At 49.2% G+C, this 25875-nt stretch overlaps 1 protein-coding gene across 1 annotated transcript in view; it reads right to left on the reverse strand.

Moving 5' to 3' along the window:
* The window catches only part of dock5 (dedicator of cytokinesis 5), a 283772-nt gene that overhangs the window by 18891 nt on the left and 239006 nt on the right, over nucleotides 1-25875 (reverse strand). Inside the window, exons 36-47 of the mRNA XM_085971247.1 lie at nucleotides 23142-23182; nucleotides 20824-20914; nucleotides 19287-19406; nucleotides 14634-14723; nucleotides 14447-14551; nucleotides 13665-13806; nucleotides 11685-11766; nucleotides 10357-10441; nucleotides 8246-8332; nucleotides 5577-5753; nucleotides 4848-4931; nucleotides 411-548 (exon numbers count right to left, since the gene is read on the reverse strand). Of these exons, the coding sequence (XP_085827373.1) occupies nucleotides 411-548; nucleotides 4848-4931; nucleotides 5577-5753; nucleotides 8246-8332; nucleotides 10357-10441; nucleotides 11685-11766; nucleotides 13665-13806; nucleotides 14447-14551; nucleotides 14634-14723; nucleotides 19287-19406; nucleotides 20824-20914; nucleotides 23142-23182 (1242 nt within the window). The remainder of the gene's footprint in view (nucleotides 1-410; nucleotides 549-4847; nucleotides 4932-5576; nucleotides 5754-8245; nucleotides 8333-10356; nucleotides 10442-11684; nucleotides 11767-13664; nucleotides 13807-14446; nucleotides 14552-14633; nucleotides 14724-19286; nucleotides 19407-20823; nucleotides 20915-23141; nucleotides 23183-25875) is intronic.

Consider the following 25875-nt stretch of genomic DNA (forward strand, 5'->3'; position numbering starts at 1 on the left):
TGGCTGATCTTCGACCTCAACTCCACTTTCCCGCCCGATCTCCATATCCCTTGATTCCCCTAGAGTCCAAAAATCTCGGCCTTGCTAACTCAACGACTGAGCATCCACAGCCCTCTGGGGCAGAGCATTCCAAAGATTCACGACCCTCTGAGTGAAGAAATTCCTCCTCATCTCGGTCCTAAATAGCCGACCCCTTATCCTGAGACTATGCCCCCTAGTTCTAGGCTCTCCAGCCAGGGGGAACAATCTCTCAGCATCTACCCTGCCAATCCCCCTCAGAATTTTATATGTTTCAATATATGCCGGTTGTCTACATTTGGTTGGTCTCCTACAATGTCAGAGTACCTGGAGGCTGATTAAACTGGAACATGTGAAAACCATACCCTCACTCCACTGAAAAATAAACCCACCAGAGTTATCACGCCATACAGCTTTTCAACTTTCTCCTTCAGCTCCTTGAAGCAGGAAACTATCCGGTCATGCAGTGGCTTCACCTCCTCTGTGGATTTTTCTCCGTGAATGCGAATTCCTTCGGTCAACAATGGGACCTGGGAAAGAGGGTCACAAAGCATCCGGGTTGAAGGACTAGGTCAAGGGATCTTCTCACTTTAGGATCCAGTGGAAACTGTCTGCATTTGCAAAATGGGAAAAAAAGACACGGAGAGGACAGCAGCCATGGAACATGAGCAAGGTGGCAGTAGTGAAACCAGTGGGCAACGGCTGGCAGTGAATCCTATCGAATTTATGCCCATGATTTCCCAAACATAAACAACAACTTGCATTTATATAGCGCCTTTAACACAGTAAAATGTCCCAAGGCGCTTCACAGGAGCGATTATCAAACAAAATTTGACACCGAGCCACATAAGGAGAAATTAGGGCAGGTGACCAAAAGCTTGGTCAAAGAGGTAGGTTTTAAGGAGCGTCTTAAAGGAGGAAAGAGAGGTAGAGAGGCGGAGAGGTTTAGGCAGGGAATTCCAGAGTTTAGGGCTGAGGCAGCTGAAAGCACAAATGGTGGAGCGATTAAAATAAGGGGAAGCTCAAGAGGGCAGAATTAGAGGAGCGCAGATATCTTGCGGGGGGGGGGTGGTGCGGGGTGGGAGCAGATTACAGACATCGGGAGGGGCGAGGGCCATGGAGGGATTTGAAAACAAGGGTGAGAATTTTAAAATTGAGACCTTGCTTAATGGGGAGCCAATGTAGGTCAGCGAGCACAGGGATGATGGGTGAACGGGACTTGGTGCAAGTTAGGACACGGGCAGCAGAGTTTTGGATGACCTCAAGTTTACGGAGGGTAAAAGAGCTTTAAGAACAGGCAAAGGCCATTAGCTCAAGCAAGTCTGTCCCTTTTGCATGTATCATCCCCACAAATGCACCTTCTCCCCATATCCCTTAATCCCATCTCTTTCGAAAAACACATCGAATTGTCTTTGAACATACTTACTCTGTCCACTATAATGATCTTCCCCAATAATTTATTGTAAAACTTTATTACCCTTTGAGTGAAATCTCCTGACTTCACATTTTACTCCTAATTTCCTCATTTTTAAATCCCGCGATTTGAACTCTTCATCGGTCTTGATCAACTTTGTCAATTTGTTTCATCTTATTAAACTTCACCTCAAAATCACTTCACCTCAAAATAAACTTCACCTCAAAATCACTTCACCTCAAAATAAACTTCACCTCAAAATCACTTCACCTCAAAATAAACTTCACCTCAAAATCACTTCACCTCAAAATAAACTTCACCTCAAAATCACTTCACCTCAAAATAAACTTCACCTCAAAATCACTTCACCTCAAAATCACTTCACCTCAAAATCACTTCACCTCAAAATCACCTCACCTCAAAATCACTTCACCTCAAAATAAACTTCACCTCAAAATCACCTCACCTCAAAATAAACTTCACCTCAAAATAAACTTCGCCTCAAAATCACTTCGCCTCAAAATCACTTCGCCTCAAAATCACTTCGCCTCAAAATCACTTCGTCTCAAAATCACCTCGCCTCAAAATCACCTCGCCTCAAAATCACTTCGCCTCAAAATCACTTCGCCTCAAAATCACCTCGCCTCAAAATCACCTCGCCTCAAAAGCACCTCACCTCAAAAGCACCTCACCTCAAAAGCACCTCACCTCAAAAGCACCTCACCTCAAAAGCACCTCACCTCAAAAAAAAACTTTACTTTTTCAACAGAACTTAAATTCCTGAAGCATCTTCTACCCTTCCTATGATTATATGACTAGAACTGTACTCCAGACAGGGTGCTGCACAGGGAGATTCCAATCTCGGCCACGCTTCTTGACAAAGTCACCACGTAGAGATCAGGCACATACCCACAGGGCAAGAGTGAAACCCCGGGATGAGCCACCAGCCCCAATCTGTTCTCATAGACACCTTTGACAACTGGAGCAAGATTTGAATTGGTAAACCTTTGGAGCAGAGCCTCTGCTGGGCAAAGTAAGAGTAAAACCAGAAACAAAAGTATATTCTGTGACAAATCAGATTGCCCACATGTACTTCAGAAAGTGAGAAGGTCGATTGATCTGGAATAAATCCCCATTGTGCACAGGTTCTGCCTGTGGTTTGAAAGAAAGAACTTGTATTTACATAGCGCTTTTCACAACCTTCGGACATCCCAAAGCGCTTTACAGTCAATGAAGTACTTTTGAAGTGTAGTCACTGTTGTAACAAAGGAAAAGGGGCAGCAAGATCCCACAAACAGCAATGTGATAATGACCAGATAATTTGTTTTTAGTGATGTCGGCTGAGGGATAAATATTGGCCAGGACACCGGGGATAACTCCCCTGCTCTTCTTCAAAATAGTGCCGTGGGATCTTTTGTGTCCACTTGAGAGAGCAGAGGGGGTCTCGGCTTAACGTCTCATCAGTTAACACTCTTTCATGATTCCTACAGCACCTTCCATTTATACAGCATTTCCCATGTAAAAGAACATCTCAACGTTTCACAAAAGCAAATGCTGGAAATCTGAAATATAAACAGAAAATGCTGGAAATACTCAGCAGGTCAGGCAGCATCTGTGGGGAGAGAAACAGAGTTCTTGTCTCAGGTCGAGATGCTGCCTGACCTGCTGAGTGTTCCCAGCATTTTCTGTTTATATCTCAAAGTTTTAAATGGGGAGACGTGGGCACTAAACAGAAAATGCAGAAATTATGGGGCAGGGGAGACGGAAAGCACAAGGAGGTGCAGATTTAGAAGGATTTTCAAGGAGGAGAGGGAGGAGAGAGGGAGGAAGCACAGCAACATGTTTTGAGGAGAAATGCCAAAGAGCAGGGATAGAGGGCTAGAAATTCAGCTCCTTTGCGCCTCAGGGGCTTATCGCTCGGGGTGGGGAGTGAAAAAAGTGCCTCCCGAGAAATTCGAAGGGGCGTTGCTGAGGCGCTACCCGATAGCGGCGTGCCCTCATCAGTAGCGCCCCGGGCCGCCGCGCCTCTGGCGATGATGCCATCGCCGTGCGCTGCGACCCCTTAACGCCTCGCGGCAGAAATTCAGCTGTACCCCGCGAGGCTACTGCCGGCGATGTCAGCGCCAGCCTCGTGGGTCGCAAGCCGGGCCGACCTCCGTTCGCGGGGCGGTGTTTAAAGGGGAGGTACGGCCGGGACCCGCGCCGCCATTTTCTTTTTTTTGGCCGACCTCCAGGTCAGCCCTCCGCGGTGTGCCGTGGCGTGGTCTTGGCCGCCACCGCGCAGCCCGGCACCGTGTCTCGGCACTGGGCTGCGGCAGCGGCACCACGCCGCCCTGGTAGCCGAGTGTGGACCATCGGAGGCCCTGCAGTGTGCGCAGCGGCCCTCCCCTTTAGCTGAAGGGGCGGGGCGTTGAAACGCGGCAGCGCTCTGCGGATCACTGCCGATCGCGCCCCGACATCGCCTCGGTTACCACCCCACCAGGAAGTGGAGCGCCCGACGTTGTGCTCCACTTCCTGTGCGGGGCGCTAAGCCGAATTTAGGGGCTGGGGCGGTACTTCCGTGCCGGGCGCTAGATGTCCGGCCTTAGCTCAGTTAGCGCCCTCATACGGGGCCTAACCGAATTTTGCGCCCATAGTGAAAGACTGGCCACCAAAGGTGGAATGGGAAGGAACGGGGAATGCGCAGTAATCTGATTAGAAAAGCAGAGACTGTGAAGGGCGTACCCGGCTGGAGATATTTTTCAGGATGGAGCGAGGCATTTGAGAACGAAAGCAAGGATCTTGAATTCAATTCGGTTGGGTGCAGGCAGGCTATCGAGCTTTGCAAGGGTGGGGGGATGATGGGTGGGCGGGAGAGAACTCGGGCGACAGAGTCCTAGATCAGCTGAAGTTTATGAAGGGTGGAGGGGAAGAGGCCGGTAACGAGAAACAGGGCGATATCGGGATGCAAGTGGGCAATAGTCCAGAGGTTGAAGAATACAGTCTCGGCAATGGACTGGACGTGGTTAAGATGTTCAGTTTAGGATCAATGAGAATGCCGAGGCCCCACGGCTGCAGATTTAGCCCGAGGAAGAGGATGGAGTCAAAGTCGGAGTCTGAAAAGGGTTTAGTCAGCTTTGAGTTGAAGGGAATTAAGCCCCAGGTGGTGGCAGTGAGGTAGAGTTGGGTGGAGACATTCCTGTCCCTGCTAGTTAACTCTATCCATCCAAATGAAGTTTATGAGGGGTAGTGTTTAGATGATGAATCGGCAGATACAATGGCTTGACTACGGGAGCAAACCAGAGGTCATCGCACAGGCACAGGAGCAGAACAAAAGAAAGAGAAATTCTGACGATGCTGAAAGCTATCTGCTAAACCATTTCCTGCTCTTCATCGCGAGGCGACCGGTCGAGTGATAGTCTCTGCCTCGCCCTACCTGCAAGGCTATCAGCTGTTTTAAGGTGTCTATCTTTTCCTGGTCCTCTAGATGCTCTTGCATGTACTTTGAATTGAAGAACGCCTGAAAAATGAAGAACAAAAACGTTTACATAGGGGAGACTTTCCACAAACTGACACAGGGGTGAAGAGCACAGGGTAGAACCAGCAGAAAAAGTTCCTTTCAACTCGAGTAGATGCAGGGAAGTATGTACAGGAAACTTTGTGCTATCCGGCACCGACGGGACCGAGCTGTTGCTGTTCCCTCAAAACTGCCGGACAAACCAGCACTAATGTTGAAACATACGGAGATTTTGAGCTCCGTATCTGGCAACAAACCCTGTTGCTTAGCAACAGCTTCTAAACAGTCGGCCGTACCTTGCAAGCGTCTCTGTAGCTTAGCAACAGCTTCAGCGAGACCTTGCAGAGCTTGACTGTTGAGAAAAAAGCAACGAAAAGAAAAAAAAACTAACGAAACGGCTCCTGATTTTTGCCAGTGGCTCGAGCATTCCGGACAGTTAACCTCCGGATAAACCAAAGTTTCCTGTACTGTGATGAAGACTTGAGGCTCAGGATGGGCAGCAAATCAATCCCTTATTATGTGGTCAGATAGTGAATGTATTCTCTACGCTTTATGTGGTTGTGAAGTTGGCCCATTACCGGTGAACTTTTCAAGGTATTTTTCTCAGCTCTCCCCTTGTTCCGGTCTCCCCACCCCGGTCTCACCTACCTTTTCATAATTCGCAAATCCACCCATCACAGCTGCATCAACTATTCCATTGAGTAGCATGGAGAGTGGATGAGCGGGCAGCGACCTGTCCCACGCATACTGCTGCACCATGTTGCTAATCTTTTCATTTGTCCGTTCCATGGTTTCAATAGCATTTTCCAGTGGACTGATCTCCTCCTAGATGAACAACAACAACTTGTATTTATATAGCGCCTTGAACGATGTAAAACATCCCAAGGCGCTTCACAGTAGTGTTATAAGACAAAAAAAATTGACACCGAGCCACGTAAGGAGATACAGGAAACTTTCTTTTATCCGGCACGGACGGGACCGACGTGGTGCCGGTTCATCAAAAATTCCGGATAACCGAACGCTATAGTAAAAGATACGGAGAGCTGAGAGCTCCGTATAAAGCAACAAACCCTGTTGCTTAGCAACAGGTTCAAAACAATGGCCACAAGTTGCAAGCGTCTCTGTAGCTTAGCAACAGCTGCAGCCACACCCTTGCACAGCAACAGATGGAGGAAGGCAAGTAATAAAAGTTACTCCTGAATTTTGCCGGTTAACCGACATTTCCGGTTATTTAGGTGCCGGTTAATCGAAAGTTTCCTGTATTAGGGCAGATGACCAAAAGCTTGGTCAAAGAGGTAGGTTTTAAGGAGCATCTTAGAGGAGGACAGAGAGGCGGAGAGGTTTAGGCAGGGAATTCCAGAACTTAGGGCCCAGGCAACAGAAGGCACGGCCGCCAATGGTTGAGTGATTATAATCAGGGATGCTCAAGAGGGCAGAATTAGAGGAGCGCAGATATCCCGGGGGTTGTGGGGCTGGAGGAGATTACAGGGATAGGGAGGGGCGAGGCCACAGAGAGATTTGAAAACAAGGATGAGAATTTTGAAATCGAGGTGCTGCTTAACCGGGAGCCAATGTAGGTCGGCGAGCACAGGGGTGATGGGCGAACGGGACTTGGTGCGAGTTAGGACACGGGTAGCCGAGTTCTGGATGACCTCAAGCTTACGTAGGGTGGAATGTGGGAGGTCAGCCAGGAGTGCGTTGGAATAGTCAAGTCTAGAGGTAACAAAGGCATGGATGAGGGTTTCAGCAGCGGATGAGCCGAGGCAAGGGCGGAGACAGGCGATGTTATGGAGGTGGAAATAGGCGGTCTTAGTTATGCCGCAGATATGTGGTCGGAAGCTCATTTCAGGGTCAAATATGACAAGGATGAAGAACAGGAAATGGCTTAGCAGATGGCTTTCACCAGGACTGGAGAATTTTAGCTATGAGGAAAAATTGGATAGGCTGGGGTTGTTTTCTTTGGAACAGAGGCGGCTGAGGTGAGATTTAATTGAGGAGAATAAAATTATGCGGGGCTTAGATAGAGTGGATAGGAAGGAGCTAATTCCCTTAGTAGAGAGGTCAATAACCAGGGGGCATAGATTTAAAGTAATTGGTAGAAGGATTAAAGGGGAGTCGAGGAGAACTTTTTTCATCCAGAGGGTGGTGGGGGTCTGGAACTCACTGCCTGAAAGGGTGGTAGAGGCAGAAACCCTCATCAGATTTAGAAAGTACTTGGATATGCACTTGAAGTGCCGTAACCTACAGGGCTACGGACCAAGAGCTGGAAAGTGGGATTAGGCTGGGTGGCTCTTTTTGGGCTGGCACAGACACGATGGGCCGAATGGCCTCCTTCTGTGCCGTAAATTTCTATGATTCTATACTATGATTCAATCATTTGCTTTTTCTTCCTCCTATTCACTTTCTTCCCTCCAGACTTTCTCTCCTGAAAGGCCATGATGTGGTTCGAGTCCACAGGCACCCGGTGACTCACCTCAGCGACCATTCCTCCTGTGCCAGTCAACTGGCTGTTTGACCATGGGGGGCAGCACGGCTGAACCCAATTCTCTCCACTCACATGCACTTTCAAGCAAGGGTCACATGATAGCCAACAGAACAACAACAACAACTTGTATTTATATAGTGCCTTTAAAGTAGTAAAATGTCCCAAGGCGCTGCACAGGAGTATTTTAAGACAAAAAATTTGACACTGATCCACATAAGGATAAATTTGGGCAGGTGACCAAAATCTTGGTCAAAGAGGTAGGTTTTAAGGAGCGTCTTAAAGGAGGAAAGAGGTAGCGAGGTGGAGAGGTTTAGGCAGGGAATTCCAGAGCTTAGGGCCTAGGCAACAGAAGGCACGGCCACCAATGGTTGAGTGATTATAATCAGGGATGCTCAAGAGGGCAGAATTAGAGAAGCGCAGATATCTCAGGGGATTGTGGGGCTGAAGGAGATTACAGAGATAAGGAGGGGCGAGGCCATGGAGGGATTTGAAAAGAAGGATGAGAATTTTGAAATCGAGAAGTGGGAATTCTGGCTGATTTTTATTTTACTCATCTCCTGGCAATACTAATTTGACCAGATTTGTGAGGGAAAAACTCTGGTAAATTTGGTGAAAGGCAAATTTGGGGCCTATACCAGGAAGTTCTTCACCCAAGGAATGGGTTCCACCCAGCGTGGAAGCAAACACGCTGGAATCGTGTAAGAGAGGGTGACTTTAGTGCCTCCAGGTGCCTGAGCTAGGTTGGGTTGAACAACCTCCTCATCTGTATCTAGCTTTAGATGCGAAGAAAATTTTGAGATGAAAATGCATTAAAAAAAAAGATATTGCTCACAGATGTAGCAGCCTTGACCTCGAACCATTGCAGAATGCCGGGGAACTTGTACACTGTTGTGTAAGTCACCCTTTCAAGCCACATTGTCTGTAAAGAGAAACAAAGGTTTAGCCCACAAGAGTTATCAGTCATCTTACCCTGACCTACAGTCATGGAGAGATGGGCATCGCCCTATTCGCATTCACAGTGGATTCATGTCTGCTGGAAAACAAGGGCAGAGAGTTGGAAAAAATCTGTCCTTTTCCCACTTCTCTGAGCCCTTCAACACATAAAAGTGTTCTATTCTCTGACCCCAGCCTCCATAGTGGTGATGTCAACATGGTCCTCTCCCATCCCCTAGTAATGCCAGTATGCTTCCATTAAAGCACGGTGGCATAGTGGTTAGCACTGTTGCCTCACAGCGCCAGGGACCCGGGTTCAAATCCGGCCTCGGGTCACTGTCTGTGTGGAGTTTGCACATTCTCCCCGTGTTTGCGTGGGTTTTCTCCGGGTGCTCCGGTTTCCTCCCACAGTCCAAAGATGTGCGGGTTAGGTTGATTGACCATGATAAAAAAAAAAAATTGGCCCTTAGTGTTAGGGGGGGATTAAATACGTGGGGTTACGGGGATAGGGCTGTCGGTGTAGGGACCGGGTGCTAGGGTTTGGATGATCAGCCATGATCTCGTTGAATGGCGGAGCAGGCTCGAAGGGCCGAATGGCCTACTCCTGCTCCTATCTTCTATGTTTCTATGTATTTAATTCAATAGGAAGCTACCCTCTACGGGTCAGCTGTGGCTCAGTGGGTAGCACCCTCACCTTGGATTCAGAAGGTTGTGGGTTCAAGTTCCACTTCAGAGACTTGAGCACAAAATATCTAGGCTGACACTCCAGTGCAGTGCTGCACTGTCGGTAGGTGCCGTCTTTCGGATGAGACGTTAAACCGAGGCCCTGTCTGCCCTCTCGGGTGGACGTAACAGATCCCATGGCACTATTCGGAGAAGAGCAGGAGAGTTCGCCCTGGTTCCCCGGCCAATATTTATCCCCTCAATCAACACCTAAAATGGCAAAATATAAAGAGAAAATGCTGGAAATACTCAGCAGGTCAGGCAGCATCTGCGGGGGAGAGAAACAGAGTTAATGGGGTCGATTTTCCTGGAGCCGTCAGGCGGGGTTTCAGGCGTGTGGGGGGTGGGGGGAAATCCCGAATTTGGGGGTCCCGACACCATCCCGCCCAAAACCCCGCCCCACGCAAGTTTCAGGGGCGCCGGGTACCCGCCCCGCACTGTGACCTGCCGAAACCAGGCGGGAAGGGATTAGTGCCAATTAACTGCACAGGCAGTTTTTAGCCTAATCCCTATTTTGAGGGGTTTCGTGTGGGTTTCCCGACGGCTCCAAACCACGCCAGGTTAGAGCAGGCGGGCCGTCGGGTTGAAGGAGTTGGAGGGGGTCGCGATGTCGGTGTTCAGGTGAGTGATGGGTGCATGAGTGTAAAGGTAAGTGTGTTTGGTGTGTCTAAAGTGTGTCAAGAACTTTTACTTACCTGTACTTACCTTAACAGCCTTTCTTCCTGTAGCCGTCGGGAGCCCATCACTCAGCCGGCACTTAAAGCTGAACGGCTGCGATCTGTCAAAAGTGACAGCCTTCAGCTTTGAGTGCCGGTAAGAGTTCTAACTGAGTCTGTGCAGAAGGACTCATGTTAGAACTCAGAGTGTCAGCGTTTCACAGCTTCAAACAGCTGTGAAACACTGATATTTCATCTGTCATGGTGGGCTCAACAAGGTCAATCAAGGGGAAATCGCGCGGATTGGCCGGACGTCGATGTAGGCAGGTCAAAAACCCGAAAGGGGAAGTCCCGCCTTCTTCCCGACAGGTTCGGGAAAATCGACCCCAATGTTTCAGCTCGATGACCTATTATTTGTTTCATTGCTGTTATTGGTAGTACTAAAGGTTACAGGTCCAGGGTCGAAGGTTATGCAGGACCTTTGCGGGAGGAGAACGAGTACTCTTTATTTCCAATTTAATCACCGAGGGGGGAGCGAGCGAGCGAGTGAGGGGGAGTCGACAGGTGGAGAAACCTGGGAGGACACAGCATGAACCAGCACGGATCCTTCTGCAGCAAGAATGCCTCTTACCGCAAATTCATTGTCTGGATCTTTCTCTCCTTTTCGGAACGGCCGCGAATACTGGAACTGCTGAACCTCATTAGCTCGGTAGAAGCTGTTTGAGAAACAGAGCAAGAAAAGGTGAAGGTATCCGTGTCCCACAGGCTTGGTCTTCTACCTTTCAAACTCGGGCAGCTTTTAAGCTCTTGTTTAAGATGCGACATCTGCAGTGAAAGACGGTGCACCCTCCTTCACTCTTGGCCCCCTCCCCGTCCCTATTTGTCATCTCCCACTGGGGGAAATGTCTCTATGGCTGGGAGGCTGGAAGCAACACAGAATCATAGAATGGGACAGCACAGAAGGAGGCCATTCGGCCCATTGCGCCTGTGCCGGCTCTTTGAAAGAGCTCTCCAATTAGTCCCACTCCCCTGCTCTATCCCCCACAGCCCTGCAAATTTTTCCCCATTCAATTATTTAAGTCGGCAGCCTCCTCTCGGGTCTCGGCCGGTGCCAGTCTTGCCCAGCAATTAAGGAGGCCCACTGGTTTGAAAGACTTTCTACCTTGCAGGAAGTTTCATTTATTAATCTCTCGGTGTGTAAACCCACCACATTGGAGCAAAGAATAGCCAGCAGTCTGGGAGCAGCTGTCCCGGGTATTCAGGAGATTGCCGCCTTCTGTACCACAGATGCCAACTAGAGGCCTCCAAGCCAGGAGAATTGGTCTCGCACGGCGCAGCGCTGGCAGATACCTGGTAGTACCTCAGGTGTCTATCCTCACAGTGACAACCGTGGCTCAGTTGGTTCCACTCTCGCCTCTGAGTCTGGAGGTTGTGGGTGCAAATCCCACTCCAGCACAAAGATCTAGGCTGACACTCCAGTGCAGTGCTGAGGGAGTGCTGCACTGTCGAAGGTGAGGTCTTTCAGATGAGACATTAAACCGAGGCCCCGTCTGCTCTCTGAGGTGGATGTAAAAGATCCCATGGCACTATTTTGAGGAAGAGCAGGGGAGGTTCTCCCCGGTGTCCTGGACAATATTTATCCCTCAATCAACATCACTAAAACAGATGATCTGGTCATTATCACATTGCTGTTTGTGGGAGCTTGCTGTGTGCAAATTGGCTGCTGTGTTTCCCACATTACAATAGTGACTAAACTTCAAAAAGTATTTCATTGGCTGTAAAGCGCTTTGAGATGTCCTGAGGTTGTGAAAGGCGCTATAGAAATGCAAGTCTTTCTATTTCTAAGGTTCTGAGAATAGTATGGGTTGGGGTGGGAGAGAGCGAAAGGGAGAGAACATCAGAGGGTCAAACAACCTCTTGCAAAGTGAGGGAAAGACACAAAAATGACAGTCCACTTACTTTAAGATCTGCTCCGGAACAGGCTTGTCTTTGTAGTGCAGTGGGAGATCAAGAACCGGCTTCACAGTGAAACACTGGACATCTGAGCAACCAGGTTAGGGAATGGAACCTTTACTGGACTTGCAACGTTTGAGAATAAGACCTACATTAAGATGGAATCTGTTCCTCGTCATAAACATGCTGAACATGTTTAACCATCTCTCCTGTGGTTGCACCTTCCTTTCTGAGTAATTTCAGTGTCAGAGGGAAGATATTGGGGGAGAAATTCGTGTGGTTTGCGCCACCCGCTAGCGCCACGCAATAGTGCTAAAACCCCATTGGGCGCTTTAACCCCACCTGATGCCGGTTCCAGCGCCGCACGCCATATTGATGTTGCCGGTAGCACTGCCACTGAACGCAATCGCTGGGGACCTCGCCATCACTGAGATTGTGACATCAGTGAGTGTGCAACGCTCACTTGACGCCCGATCTCCCAACTTCGTTACAGCCAATACCAGCTGGAGAAAACAACGACAGCTTGAGGTGGCGGGCAGCAGCAGGAAGCCGGCTCCAGCAACGCTATTTAAAGGGATCATCACCAATCACTCGGACCTGACAAGTTTTTGAAGTTTGAGTGGCTGTGTGTTAGATCCTGCTACTGGAAGAGATTTCTTTATTCATTTCAAGGTTCTTTGGTATCAGGGAGTGTTGTGGCAAGAACAAAACTCCATAATTATTTCTGAAAAGCTCCAACCTACAACACCTGCTAAAAGTCATGGGGGCTGTACTGGCAGTGGACCTCACCCTCCAGGATCTACGGAGGGGGGAGCGGAGGCAGCGAGACAATCGGCCTTCCAGACAGGTTGTCCATGTCCGGCTCATCAGACTCCAATTCGCATGAATGAAACCCCAGATCCCCGTAGCTCACCACATCCCCATCATACAATCCCTGTCTCACGCCATATCACAGCGTCCTCCTGGGCACAAAGGTGAATGAGAGACACCACAAAATATTCCAAACACGTTGCTAGGTAGAGATTGTTGGCAGGTGAGTGCTGGGGGTGTGGTGCATTGAGCAGTGTGTGAAGCTTGTGGTACAGATGGTGGTATGTAGCATTAGTTAAAGCCTTCACTCACCCTGACCACCCCATATGAGCTCGTTACACTTCTTCCTGCATTGGGTGTGGGTCCTGAGGGCCACAGTGCTGCCCGTGACGTGGTATGCCACCTCCCTCCACATAGTCCGGCAGACCTGTGGCGAGGGCCTCCTACCAGTTGGCAGGTATAGGACCGCCTGCCTTCTCCCCACTGCTAAAACCATTGCCTCCAAATCTTCATCGGAAAACCTCTGGGCTCTCTCCCTGGGGCGGCGAGCTGCCATCAGGATTTGTAAATAAGTGCGCCTTCTCCTTGTCCTTTTTCTTATGGGTGTTGAGGCAGCTGCACTCCCAACAATGCTGAGAATGAGGTGCTGCAGCATCAATGAACCTCCCCTTTAAGCAGTGAAAAAAGCCTGTGGCAATCATTACTTGCGTTTAGACTGGTCCATTTTTTCAGTGAAACGCCAATGAGCTTGGATTTTTATACGAGAATCATGACTGCAATCATTTTAATAAGGACGACGAATTTTGCGTGCAACTTAGACGATTTTCAACTGGCGCTACTTAACCATCTTTAGTCTAAACACTGCCCATTTCTTGGCTATAACGAACTTCTAGCCCTTCTGAAGGCAACTTTCAGATGGAGTTCTCCATTACAGTGGACCCCTGTCTCGGGACTTGCGCGTAACTGTTTAAGATGGGGCGGTCATTACACAGCTCAATCGAAGCCTCTCATCCGGACCCGCTTTGCCTTAAGCCTGGTGTCCGGATAAGGCTGCATCAGTGAAACCGTAGCCAGAGTCACCAAGTCAACATTTCAGGAGAAAGATTCTGGCAAATAAAAGCCGAGTGCGCCAGGCGTTGCCCAGTCAATGGTCTCCGTTCAATGGGCAAAGGATACACTGCTTGGGGGAGTTCTTCAGGTCGTCGCTGGGTGGGGAGGTGCTGGTCATTTTCTCAGCGTTTGGAATCTGGGTGGCCAGCTTCAATCGAAAGTCTTCGTAGCGTTCGTACTCCTTCCCCCGGTAAATGAACATCTTATTCTGGTGAAGAAAAAGACCGAACAGTTTGGGAACTGTCCCTCATCGCTGGAACACCGGCCCTGTACCCCCTCATACAACGGCAGAGAGCATGCTGGCTTTACACATGAACCTAACATCAGCCTTTATATTCAGGGTAAATTTCAGAACTGGGCAATCAGCCTTTCTCACAGTGAGCTGAATCCAGCCTCCGAAGAGGATGAGTGCGCTATTGTTGTTGCTGCAGTGTGCTATTCCAGTTCTTGCTTTAATACGCACCAATGGCGCAGTGTGGATGCAGCTTCACTCTGTATCTAACCCGTGCTGTACCTGCTCTGGGAGTGTTTGATGGGACAGTGTAGAGGGAGCTTTACTCTGTATCTAACCCGTGCTGTACCTGCCCTGGGAGTGTTTGATGTGACAGTGTAGAGGGAGCTTTACTCTGCATCTAACCCAGGCTGTACCTGCCCTGCAAGTGTTTGATGGGACAGTGTAGAGGGAGCTTTACTCTGTATCTAACCCGTGCTGTACCTGCCCTGGGAGTGTTTGATGGGACAGTGTAGAGGGAGCTTTACTCTGTATCTAACCCGTGCTGTACCTGCCTTGGGAGTGTTTGATGGGACAGTGTAGAGGGAGCTTTATTTGGGGTATGAGCAGTACTTACCCGCAGGAAGGAGGGGAAGCCCTGTCCATAATATCCGACGGCGAAGTACTCAGGCAAAGGTCTCATCGCCTTCATGATGTTCTCGTAAAACTTTGCCTGTTGTTTCTGTAACGGGAATTCACAAACGTCAGTGTTGAGCAACAAGAGTGGGACATGGAGCCCTTTCGAGCGTCTGTGGACCTCTTACCAGGAGGTGGCTCAGCTCCTCGTACTCGAAGATCTCGTTTTCGTACATCGCTGCCAGCTCCTTGCTCAGTTTGATGGCGTTTTCCCACATCTTTGAACAAGAATGAAATGAATAAATCAAACATTTCCTCAGGCTGTCCTGACCTCCCCATCACTCCTGCTGGAATACCCTTTCCACCCACAATGACCATTCTTCATGGCCGTCGGCAGCGATAGTCGCTGGGCTGTTTAACTATTGCGGGAGGGCATCACACTCATGCTCCCCTCCTGTCCTCACTCAAACCCCACTCACGCACATGGGCTTTACGGCAGTGATCATTGGATAACAACAACAACTTATATTTATATAGCGCCTTTAACGTTATAAACCCTCCCAAGGCGCTTCACAGGAGCCTCATCCAAAAAATAAAATTTGACACCGAGCCATATGAGGAGAAATTAAGGCGGATGACCAAAAGCTTGGTCAAAAAGGTAGGTTTTAAAATAAGGGCTATGGGGTTGGAGGTAATATAGTAGCATGGATAGAGGATTGGTTAACGGGCAGAAAACAGAGAGTAAGGATAAACGGGTCATTTTTCAGGTTGGCAGGCTGTAACTAGTGGAGTGCCACAAGGATCAGTGCTTGGGCCTCAGCTATTTACAATTTATATTAATGACTTAGATGAAGGGACCGAGTGCAATGTATCCAAGTTTTCTGACGATACAAATCTAGGTGGGAAAGTAAGCTGTGAGGAGGACATAAAGGGCTGGATTTTCCAAGCCCCGAGGAGGCGGGTTTGGAGGCTGGAGTGGTGGGAAAATTGCAGAATCGGGGGGCAGGAACCCATCCCGCCCCCAACCCACCTCCGTGCCAATGTCCCAGGAGGCGGGTATCCGACCTGTGCTGGGAGCCGCCTCCCCGAGGCAGGAAGGGGATTAGTGCCAATTAACTGCCCGTTAACAGGTAGTTAACAGGCAGTTTTTTCCTAATCCCTATTTTTAGCCCTGAAGTGCGGGCTTCCCGACGGCTCCGAACCACGCCAAGTTAGCGAGGCGGACCGAAGTCTGCAGGGTCGAGATGTCCGTTGTGCAGGTGGGTAATGGGTGCATGTGTGCAGAGGTAAGTGTAAAGTGTTTTAATAAGTTTTACTTACCTTTACTTTCTCCTGCAGGCTTCCTTCCTTCAGGTCTCAGGAGTCCCTGATCTCACCGGCACAGAAAGCAGAATGGCCGCTGAACTGTCAAAAGCTGCAGCCTCTGCTTTCTGGTCTGGAGAGATCTCTAACTGAGTCTGAGTAGAAGGACTCAAGTTAGAAGACAGATTGTCAGTGTTTGACAGCTTCACCGAGCTATCAAATGCTGATTTTTCATTTGTCAAAAGCTCTTGACAGATGTAATGTCAATCGCTGACGTCACCAGTAACCAGGTGTCCCTTATTTGGCCTGCTGAGCCCGCTGGGCGGGCTTAACAAGGTCAATCAAGGGAAAATAGCGTGGGTTGGCCACAAGTCGATGGAGGCGGGACTACAACCCAAAAAGTGGGAGTCCCGCCTCCAAAAGCTCCCCATTGACAAAATCGAGCCCTAAGAGTCTGCAAAGGGATATAGATAGACTGAGTGAGTGGGCAGTAAGGTGGCAGATGGAGTATAATGTAGGGAAATGTGAGGTTATTCACTTTGGTAGGAAGAATAGAAAAACAGAATACTTTTTAAATGGTGAGAAACTAGTAAATGTTGGTGTTCAGAGAGATTTAGGTGCCCTCGTACAGGAAACACAGAACCATATAAGGACAAATTAGGTCAGGTAGGGGCGAGACCACGGAGGGATTTGGAAGCAAAGATGAGAATTTTAAAATTGAAGCGATTAGGAAGGGAAGCCCCAGCTTATTTCCCCCTCCCTTCACCAGAGGCTAGCCAAATGGCAAAGACTAGCTTAATAGTTTTGAGATGGACCCTGGGATCCTCCTGGTCTTTAGTCCTCAAGCACCACATCATATATTATTTACCCACTGAGCCATCCGGAGTTTAATTAATTTTTTAACTGTATTAGACTTGAAGTTGGTGAGTTGCAATCAATTACAGGAGCATAGTAGTTATGTTACTGGATTGGAATCGAGAGGCCTGGACTAGTAATCGAGAGGCCTGGACTAGTAATCGAGAGGCCTGGACTAGTAATCGAGAGGCCTGGACTAGTAATCGAGGGGCCTGGACTAGTAATCGAGAGGCCTGGACTAGTAATCGAGAGGCCTGGACTAGTAATCGAGAGGCCTGGACTAGTAATCGAGGGGCCTGGACTAGTAATCGAGAGGCCTGGACTAGTAATCGAGAGGCCTGGACTAGTAATCGAGGGGCCTGGACTAGTAATCGAGAGGCCTGGACTAGTAATCGAGGGGCCTGGACTAGTAATCGAGAGGCCTGGACTAGTAATCGAGAGGCCTGGACTAGTAATGGAGAGGCCTGGACTAGTAATCGAGAGGCCTGGACTAGTAATCGAGAGGCCTGGACTAGTAACCGAGTGGCCTGGACTAGTAATTGAGAGGCCTGGACTAGTAATCGAGAGGCCTGGACTAGTAATGGAGAGGCCTGGACTAGTAATGGAGAGGCCTGGACTAGTAATCGAGAGGCCTGGACTAGTAATCAAGAGGCCTGGACTAGTAATCAAGAGGCCTGGACTAGTAATCGAGGGGCCTGGACTAGTAATCGAGAGGCCTGGACTAGTAATCGAGAGGCCTGGACTAGTAATGGAGAGGCCTGGACTAGTAATCGAGAGGCCTGGACTAGTAATGGAGAGGCCTGGACTAGTAATGGAGAGGCCTGGACTAGTAATCGAGAGGCCTGGACTAGTTAATCGAGAGGCCTGGACTAGTAATCGAGAGGCCTGGACTAGTAATCGAGAGGCCTGGACTAGTAATGGAGAGGCCTGGACTAGTAATCGAGAGGCCTGGACTAGTAATCGAGAGGCCTGGACTAGTAATCGAGGGGCCTGGACTAGTAATCGAGAGGCCTGGACTAGTAATCGAGAGGCCTGGACTAGTAATCGAGAGGCCTGGACTAGTAATCGAGAGGCCTGGACTAGTAATGGAGAGGCCTGGACTAGTAATGGAGAGGCCTGGACTAGTAATGGAGAGGCCTGGACTAGTTAATCGAGAGGCCTGGACTAGTAATTGAGAGGCCTGGACTAGTAATCGAGAGGCCTGGACTAGTAATGGAGAGGCCTGGACTAGTAATCGAGAGGCCTGGACTAGTAATCGAGAGGCCTGGACTAGTAATCGAGAGGCCTGGACTAGTAATCGAGGGGCCTGGACTAGTAATCGAGAGGCCTGGACTAGTAATCGAGAGGCCTGGACTAGTAATCGAGGGGCCTGGACTAGTAATCGAGAGGCCTGGACTAGTAATCGAGAGGCCTGGACTAGTAATCGAGAGGCCTGGACTAGTAATCGAGAGGCCTGGACTAGTAATCGAGAGGCCTGGACTAGTAATCGAAAGGCCTGGACTAGTAATCGAGAGGCCTGGACTAGTAATCGAGGGGCCTGGACTAGTAATCGAGAGGCCTGGACTAGTAATCGAGAGGCCTGGACTAATGATCTCGTGTAGACGTGAGTTCAAATCCCACCCCGGCCCCTGGGGAATTTAGATTCCATTAAATAAATCTGGAATAAAAAGCTAGTGTCAGTATTGGTGACCATGAAACTATCAGATTGTTGTAAAAATCCATCTGGTTCACTAATGTCCTTTAGGGAAGGAAATCCACCGCCCTTACCCGGTCTGGCCTATATGTGACTCCAGACTCTTAACTGCCCTCTGAAATGGCCGAGCAAATCACTCAGTTGTACCAAACTGCTACCAAGAAGTGGGAGTACCTTCACCACACGGACTGCAGCGGTTGAAGGCAGCAGCTCACCACCACCTTCTCGAGGGCAATTAGGGATGGGCAATAAATGCTGGCCTTGCCAGTGACGCCCATGAACAAAAAGAAAATTGCATGAGGTGGGGTTTGAGTGATGCAGGAAGTGCTGGGGGTCACCGTGTGTGGGGGAGGGGCTGGGGGTCAGTGTGTGGGGGAGGGGCTGGGGGTCAGTGTGTGGGGGAGGGGCTGGGGGGTCAGCGTGTGTGGGGGAGGGGCTGGGGGTCACCGTGTGTGGGGGAGGGGCTGGGGGTCAGTGTGTGGGGGGGGCTGGGGGTCAGTGTGTGGGGGGGCTGGGGGTCAGTGGGGGAGGGGGAGGGGCCGGGGGTCAGTGTGTGCGGTGGAGGGGCTGGGGGTCACCGTGTGTGGGGGAGGGGCTGGGGGTCAGTGTGGGGGGGGCTGGGGGTCAGTGTGTGGGGGGGCTGGGGGTCAGTGTGGGGGGGGCTGGGGGTCAGTGTGTGGGGGGGCTGGGGGTCAGTGGGGGAGGGGGAGGGGCCGGGGGTCAGTGTGTGTGGGGGAGAGGCTGGGGGTCAGTGTGGGGGGGGGGGCTGGGGGTCAGTGTGTGCGGGGGAGGGGCTGGGGGTCACCGTGTGTGGGGGAGGGGCTGGGGGTCACCGTGTGTGTGGGGAGGGGCTGGGGGTCAGTGTGTGTGGGGGAGGGGCTGGAGGTCACCGTGTGTGGGGGAGGGGCTGGGGGTCCGTGTGTGTGGGGGAGGGGCTGGGGGTCCGTGTGTGTGAGGACGTGCTGGGGGTCACCGTGTGTGGTGCACACACCTTGCCCTTGTCGCAGTAGTGGATGATTTCTTGGTACAGCTTCTCTTTGAGCTCGCGGTTGGTCAGCGCTTGGTAATCCTCTCTGTGGATGAGGTGAGCGGCGCAGCTGTGGTCCGACCACTGTGGGAGCAACCAAAAGGAACACAGAAAGATTCAAAAACAATTCTAAATGGGTAAGTCTCTGAAATTCCTTATTGTTACTGAAGAAAAAAAGGAAAGAAATGCTTTGTGTCAAATCGTTGTTGTTTTATTTCTGAGGACGTCACGCTGAAACTGTAGAATTCTCGTCAGGTCTCACCTTTAACTGTAGGAGCAGTCGCAAGGAGGAGAATTCCTCCCGTGTGTAGCATGAAGGTGAGTTGAAGCCCAGGGAATAAAAGGGCCAGTGGCAGCATGGATACGGAATTGGCTAAGTGACAGGAAACAGAGTAGTTGTGAACGGTTGTTTTTCGGACTGGAGCAAGGTATACAGTGGTGTCCCCCAGGGGTCGGTACTAGGACCACTGCTTTTCTTGATATATATTAATGACTTGGACGTGGGTGTACAGGGCACAATTTCAAAATTTGCAGATGACACAAATCTTGGAAGTATAGTGAACAGTGAGGAGGATAGTGATAGACTTCAGGAAGACATGGGCAGGCTGGTGAAATGGGTGGACACGTGGAAGATGAAATTTAACGCAGAAAAGTGCGAAGTGATACATTTTGGTCGAAAGAATGAGGAGAGGCAATATAAACTAAAGGGTACAATCCTAAAGTGGGTGCACGAACAGATAACTAGGGCTGTGTGTGCACAAATCGTTGAAGGTGGCAGGGCAGCTTGAGAAAATGGTTAAAAAGATTTACAGGATCCTGGGCTTCATAAATAGAGGTATAGAGTACAAAAGTGTGGAAATTGTGATGAACCTGTATAAAACACTGGTTCGGCCCCAACTGGAGTATTGTGTCCAATTCTGGGCACCGCACTTTAGGAAGGATGTGAAGGCCTTAGAGAGGGTGCAGAAAAGATTTACTGCAATGGTTCCAGGAATGAGGGACTTCAGTTACGTTGATAGACTGGAGAAGCTGGGGTTGTTCTCCTTGGAGCAGAGGAGATTGAGAGGAGGTTTGATAGAGCTGTTCATAATCATGAGGGGTCTGGACAGAGTAGATAGAGAGAAACTGTTCCCATTGGCGGAAGGGTCGAGAACCAGAGGACACAGATTTAAGGTGATTGGCAAAAGAACCAAAGGCGACGTAAGAAAAAGCATTTTTACGCAGCGACTGGTTCTGATCTGGAATGCACTGCCTGAAAGGGTGGTGGAGGCAGACTCAATCACGGCTTTCAAAAGGGAGTTGGATAAGTAGCTGAAGGAAAGGAATTTGCAGGGCTACGGGGAAAGGGCGGGGGAGTGGGACTAGCTGAAGTGCTCGTGCAGAGAGTCAGCACGGGCTCGACGGGCCGAATGGCCTTCTTCCATGCTGTAACCATTCTATGATTCTAAACAATAAGACACGCCCTTATAGGCTCAGAAGGCACATAAAGAATGTTTCTTACCTGCAGCAGTTCTGCGTGAAGTAGCAGGGTATAAGCCGCCTCGGTATAATTCTCACAGTCCCGATGCAGATCACGCAGTTTATAGAGGTACCTGACAGTGACAACACAAGTTAAACCATCCAGTGACAACACAAGTTAAACCATCCAGCTTGCTGCCTCCAGACCCCATGTCTGATTCTATCACGGCCACTAACATCTGTCAGTCTCCTGCCTTTTATACATTGCGGCTTGCTTTCACTACTGGTCTCCCAACTGATGTCCTTGCCTCGACCCTCCAAGTTACACCTCACATGGAGTGAATCGAATTGGCTGAAGACTGGCTTCTGTGATGGTGGGGACCTCAGGAGGAGGCCGAGATGGATCATCCACTTGGCACTTCTGACTGAAAATGGTTGCCAACGCTTCAGCCTTGTCTTTTGCACTCATGGGCTGGGCGCCACCATCATTGAGGATGGGGATGTTCATGGCGCCACCTCCTCCTCCCATTAGTTGTTTAATGGTCCACCACCATTCACGACTGGGTGTGGCAGGACTGCAGAGCTTTGATCTGATCCGTCGGTTGTGGGATCGCTTAGTCCTGTCTATAGCATGCTGCTTCCGCTGTTTAGCATGCATGTAGTCCTGTGTTGCAGCTTCCCCAGGTTGGCATCTCATTTTTAGGTACGCCTGGTGCTGCTCCTGGCATGCTCTTCTACACTCCTTATTGAACCAGGGTTGGTCCCTGGCTTGATGGTAATGGTAGAGTGAGGGACATGCCAGGCCATGAGGTTACAGATTGTGGTGGAATACAATTCTGCTGCTGCTGATGGCCCACAGCACCTCGTGGATGCCCAGTTTTGAGCTGCTAGATCTGTTCTGAATCTATCCCATTTAGCACGGTGGTAGTGCCACACAATACGATGGAGGGTGTCCTCAGTGTGAAGACGGGACTTTATCTCCTCAAGGACTGTGCGTTGGTCACTCCTACCAATACTGTCATGGACAGATGCATCTGCGACAGGTAGATTAGTGAGGACGAGGTCAAGTAGGTTTTTCCCCCTCGTGCTGGTTCTCTCTCCACCTGCCGCAGGCCCAGTCTGGCATCTATGTCCTTCAGGACTCGGCCATCTCGGTAAGTAGTGTTGCTACCGAGCCACTCTTGATGATGGACATTGAAGTCCCCCACCCAGAGTACATTCTGTGCCCTTGCTACTCTCAGTGCTTCTTCCAAGTGGTGTTCAACGTGGAGGAATTCTGATTCATCAGCTGAGGGAGGGCGGTAGGTGGTAATCAGCAGGAGGTTTCCTTGCCCATGTTTGACCTGATGCCATGAGACTTCATGAGGCCTGGAGTCAATGATGAGGACTGTTGGTGGGACAGGACATACCCAGGGATGGTGATAGAAGAGTCTGGGACATTGGCTGAAAGGTATGATTCTGTGAGTATGACTATGTCGGGCTGTTGCTTGACTAGTCTGTGGGACAACTCTCCCAATTTTGGCACAAGTCCCCAGATGTTTGCAGGGTTGACAGGGCTACAAAGTCCAGGTGTAGCAAGCAATTAGGAAAGCAAATGATATGTTAGCCTTTATTACAAAAGCATTGGAGTATAAGCATGAAGAAGTCTTACTGCAATTATATAGGGCCTTGCTGAAACCACACCTGGAGTATTGTGTACAGTTCTGGTCTCCTTACCTAAGGAAGGATATACTTGCCATAGAGGGAGTACAACAAAGATTCACTAGACTGATTCCTGGGATGGGGGGAATGTCCTAAGAGGAGAGATTGAGTATATTCACTATAGTTTAGAAGAATGAGAGGGGATCTCATCGAAACGTATAAAATTCTTAAGGGTCTTGACAGGGTAGATGCAGGGAGGATGTTTCCCCTGGCTGGGGAGTCTAGAACCAGGGTCACAGTCTCAGAATAAGGGGTCGGCCATTTGGGGCTGAGATGAGGAGAAATTTCTTCACTCAGAGGGTGGTGAATCTTTGGAATTCTCTACCCCAGAGGGCTGTGGAGGCTCAGTCGTTGAGTATATTCAAGACAGAGATCGATAGATTTTATGGATACTAAGTGAAGCAAGGGATATGGAGATTGGGCGGGAAAGTGGAGTTGAGGTCGAAGATCAGCCATGATCTTATTGAATGGCGGAGCAGGCTCGAGGGGCAGTGTGGCCTATTCCTGCTCCTAATTCTTAGGTTCTTATGTAAAACAATGCACAACGGAATTTTACATCAATACGTTAGCTGGTGCAAAGAACACGCCTTGTTGTACAATTTACACAGACACATCCCCTTCCTGGAAATATGGTGAATATTATACTAAACACCTTCCTACCTGATGTAAATGTCCTCCCGCTTCTTTTCTTTGTAGAAGGTCTGGGGGGAAAAAAAATTGAACGAAAATAGTTTAGTTCCATCTCTCCATTGGTTCCCCAATGGGACAGTTCCTTCATTTTGTTCTCTGCAATAGATTAAACTTTTTCTCCATCGCCCTCCTCTCCCCAAGCTGTCGGCTCCTTGCTGGGTGCGGTTCCACAGGCACCGACCACCCTCTGGCCCCTCCCTCTCTCTCTGTGTCAGCTTGGCAGACGCTTTGTTTTATTCATCCCCAGGATGTGGGTGTCGCTGGCAAGGCCGGCGTTTATCGCTCAGCCCTAGTTACAACTGAGTGGCTCGCTCGGCCACTTCAGGGGGCAGTTAACAGTCAACTATGTGGGTGTGGGACTGGAGTCACGTGTAGGCCCAGACCGGGTAAGGACGGCAGGTTTCCTTCCCTCAAGGACATCAGTTAACCAGTTGGGTTCTGATGACAATCCGACAGCGCCGTGGTCACTTTTACTGATACCAGCTTTTTATTTGAATGAATTTGAATTCTCACACTACCATGGTGTGATCTGAACTCCTGTATCTCTGGATTATTAGTCCAGTAACATAACCACTACACTACTCTTCAGCAGATGTGGAAGTCCATCACAACAGAGCCTGATCCTATTCCCTCTCTCATTGTCCACATAGGTGAAGGCCGCAACTTTAAACTTGTTCACAATCCTACCAAACATTCCCATATTCCCACAAAGTCAGAGGAATGGAAACCTTTAAATGACATGGTGCACTTTCCATACCCATTAACCTAATGAATTCTGGTTAGAACGGTCTTGTACTTTACAGTAATTAAAATATTACAAATTAGATTTTAGAAAATCTCAGAGCTGTTTTATTCATTTTGTATTGGGACAAGACTCCATGTCTATTTAATCCATCCTCCTGCTACTCTAGCAGCTGTAACTTAAGAAAAAACAGAAGAAATCGGAGCAGGAGTCGGCCATTCGGCCCCTCGAGCCTGCTCCACCATTCAATAAGATCATGGCTGATCTTTGACCTCATCTCCACTTTCCTGCCCGATCCCCATATCCCTCGATTCCCTTAATATCCAAAAATCTATCGATCTCTGTCTTGAATATACTCAACGACTGAGTCTCTGGGGTAGAGAATTCCAAAGATTCACCAGCCTCTGAGTGAAGAAATGTCCCTCTGTTGGGAAACGTGTTCGATCGAAGTCCTGCTCCCTCAGTAAACTGGACCAGGAACTGAGCAGCCTCTCAGCGAAGCAATGCTTTCTTCCATCCCACACGAATCTCACCCCGCTCAGATTATACTTGTGGTCCTTGGTGTGCTTTCAAACAGATCCCCTATTCCTGAGCCTCATTAACTTGAATACCAAGCTTTAGGTCACCTGGCCTAATATCGCCTTTCGTGGCTCAGTGTCAAATTTTGCACTCCTGCGAAGTGCCTTGGGATGTTTTACTACATTAAAGGTGCATCACTACCTGGTATGGCAACTGCACCGCCACAGACCGCAAGGCTCTACAGATGGTGGTGAAAACTGCACAACATACTATAGGAATTAAACTACCTGCTGTCCAGGATATCTACCCCGAGAGGTGCCGGGGGAAGGCCCTGAGAATCATCAAAGACGCGAGCCACCCCAGCCACAACCTCTTCGCCCTGCTCCCGTCCGGTAAGAGATACCGAAGCATACGGTCTCGTACCAGCAGGTTTCGAAACAGCTTCTACCCCCAGGCCATAAGACTCATGAACGTATAATTTATTATTATTTATTACTGTTTTATTTATTATTACTGTATTTCTATTAGTATTTTTATCATTGTTATGCCATATTTATTCCAATGTTGGGAGGACTCGTAAAAATCAACATTTCATTGTGCAGTACACACGTCTGCTGCATATATGACAAATAAAAATTGAATTGAAAATATAAATGCAAGTTGTTGTTATTGCACCAGCTCTGCTTTGAAAGTACAGAGTTCGTCAGTGAAAGGCAGGTCCTTCTTTGCCATTGCTCCCAATATTTTTAAAATTGGACAAATGATTCCCTTACCCCATTGCTTTTATTTTCATGGCAAGGCCAGCATTTATTGCCCATCCCTAATTGCCCTCAAGAAGGTGGTGGTGGGCCGCCTTCTTGAACTGCTGCAGTCCATCTTCCCTGTAACAGTTTGGTACACCTGGGTGGCTCGCTGGGCCATTTCAGAGGACAGTGAAGAGTCAGCCACATTGCTGAGAGTCTGGAGTCACATATAGGCCAGACCGGGTAAGGACAGCAGATTTCCTTCCAGGTGGGTTTTAATGATAATCTGGTAGTTTCATGATCACCGTTACCATTATTTATTTATTTAATTAATTAACTGATACCTGGGATGGCAGGAATGATGTATGAGGAGAGATTGGGTCGATTGGGCTTATACTCACTGAAGTTTAGGAGAATGAGAGGGGATCTCATTGAAACGTATAAAATTCTAACAGGACTAGACAGACTAGATGCAGGAAGGATGTTTCTGATGGCGGGGGAGTCCAGAACCAGGGGTCACAGTCTAAGGATAAGGGGTAAGCCATTTAGGACAGAGATGAGGAGGAATTTCTTCACCCAGAGAGTGGTGAACCTGTGGAATTCTCTACCACACAAGGCAGTTGAGGCCAATTCATTAAATATATTCAAGAAGGAGTTGGATATATTTCTTAAGGCTAAAGGGATCAAGGGATATGGGGAG

Source organism: Somniosus microcephalus, chromosome 30 (genome assembly GCF_052327205.1).
Source record: "Somniosus microcephalus isolate GS21.2 chromosome 30, FLI_Smic_1.0, whole genome shotgun sequence".
Taxonomy (NCBI): domain Eukaryota; kingdom Metazoa; phylum Chordata; class Chondrichthyes; order Squaliformes; family Somniosidae; genus Somniosus; species Somniosus microcephalus.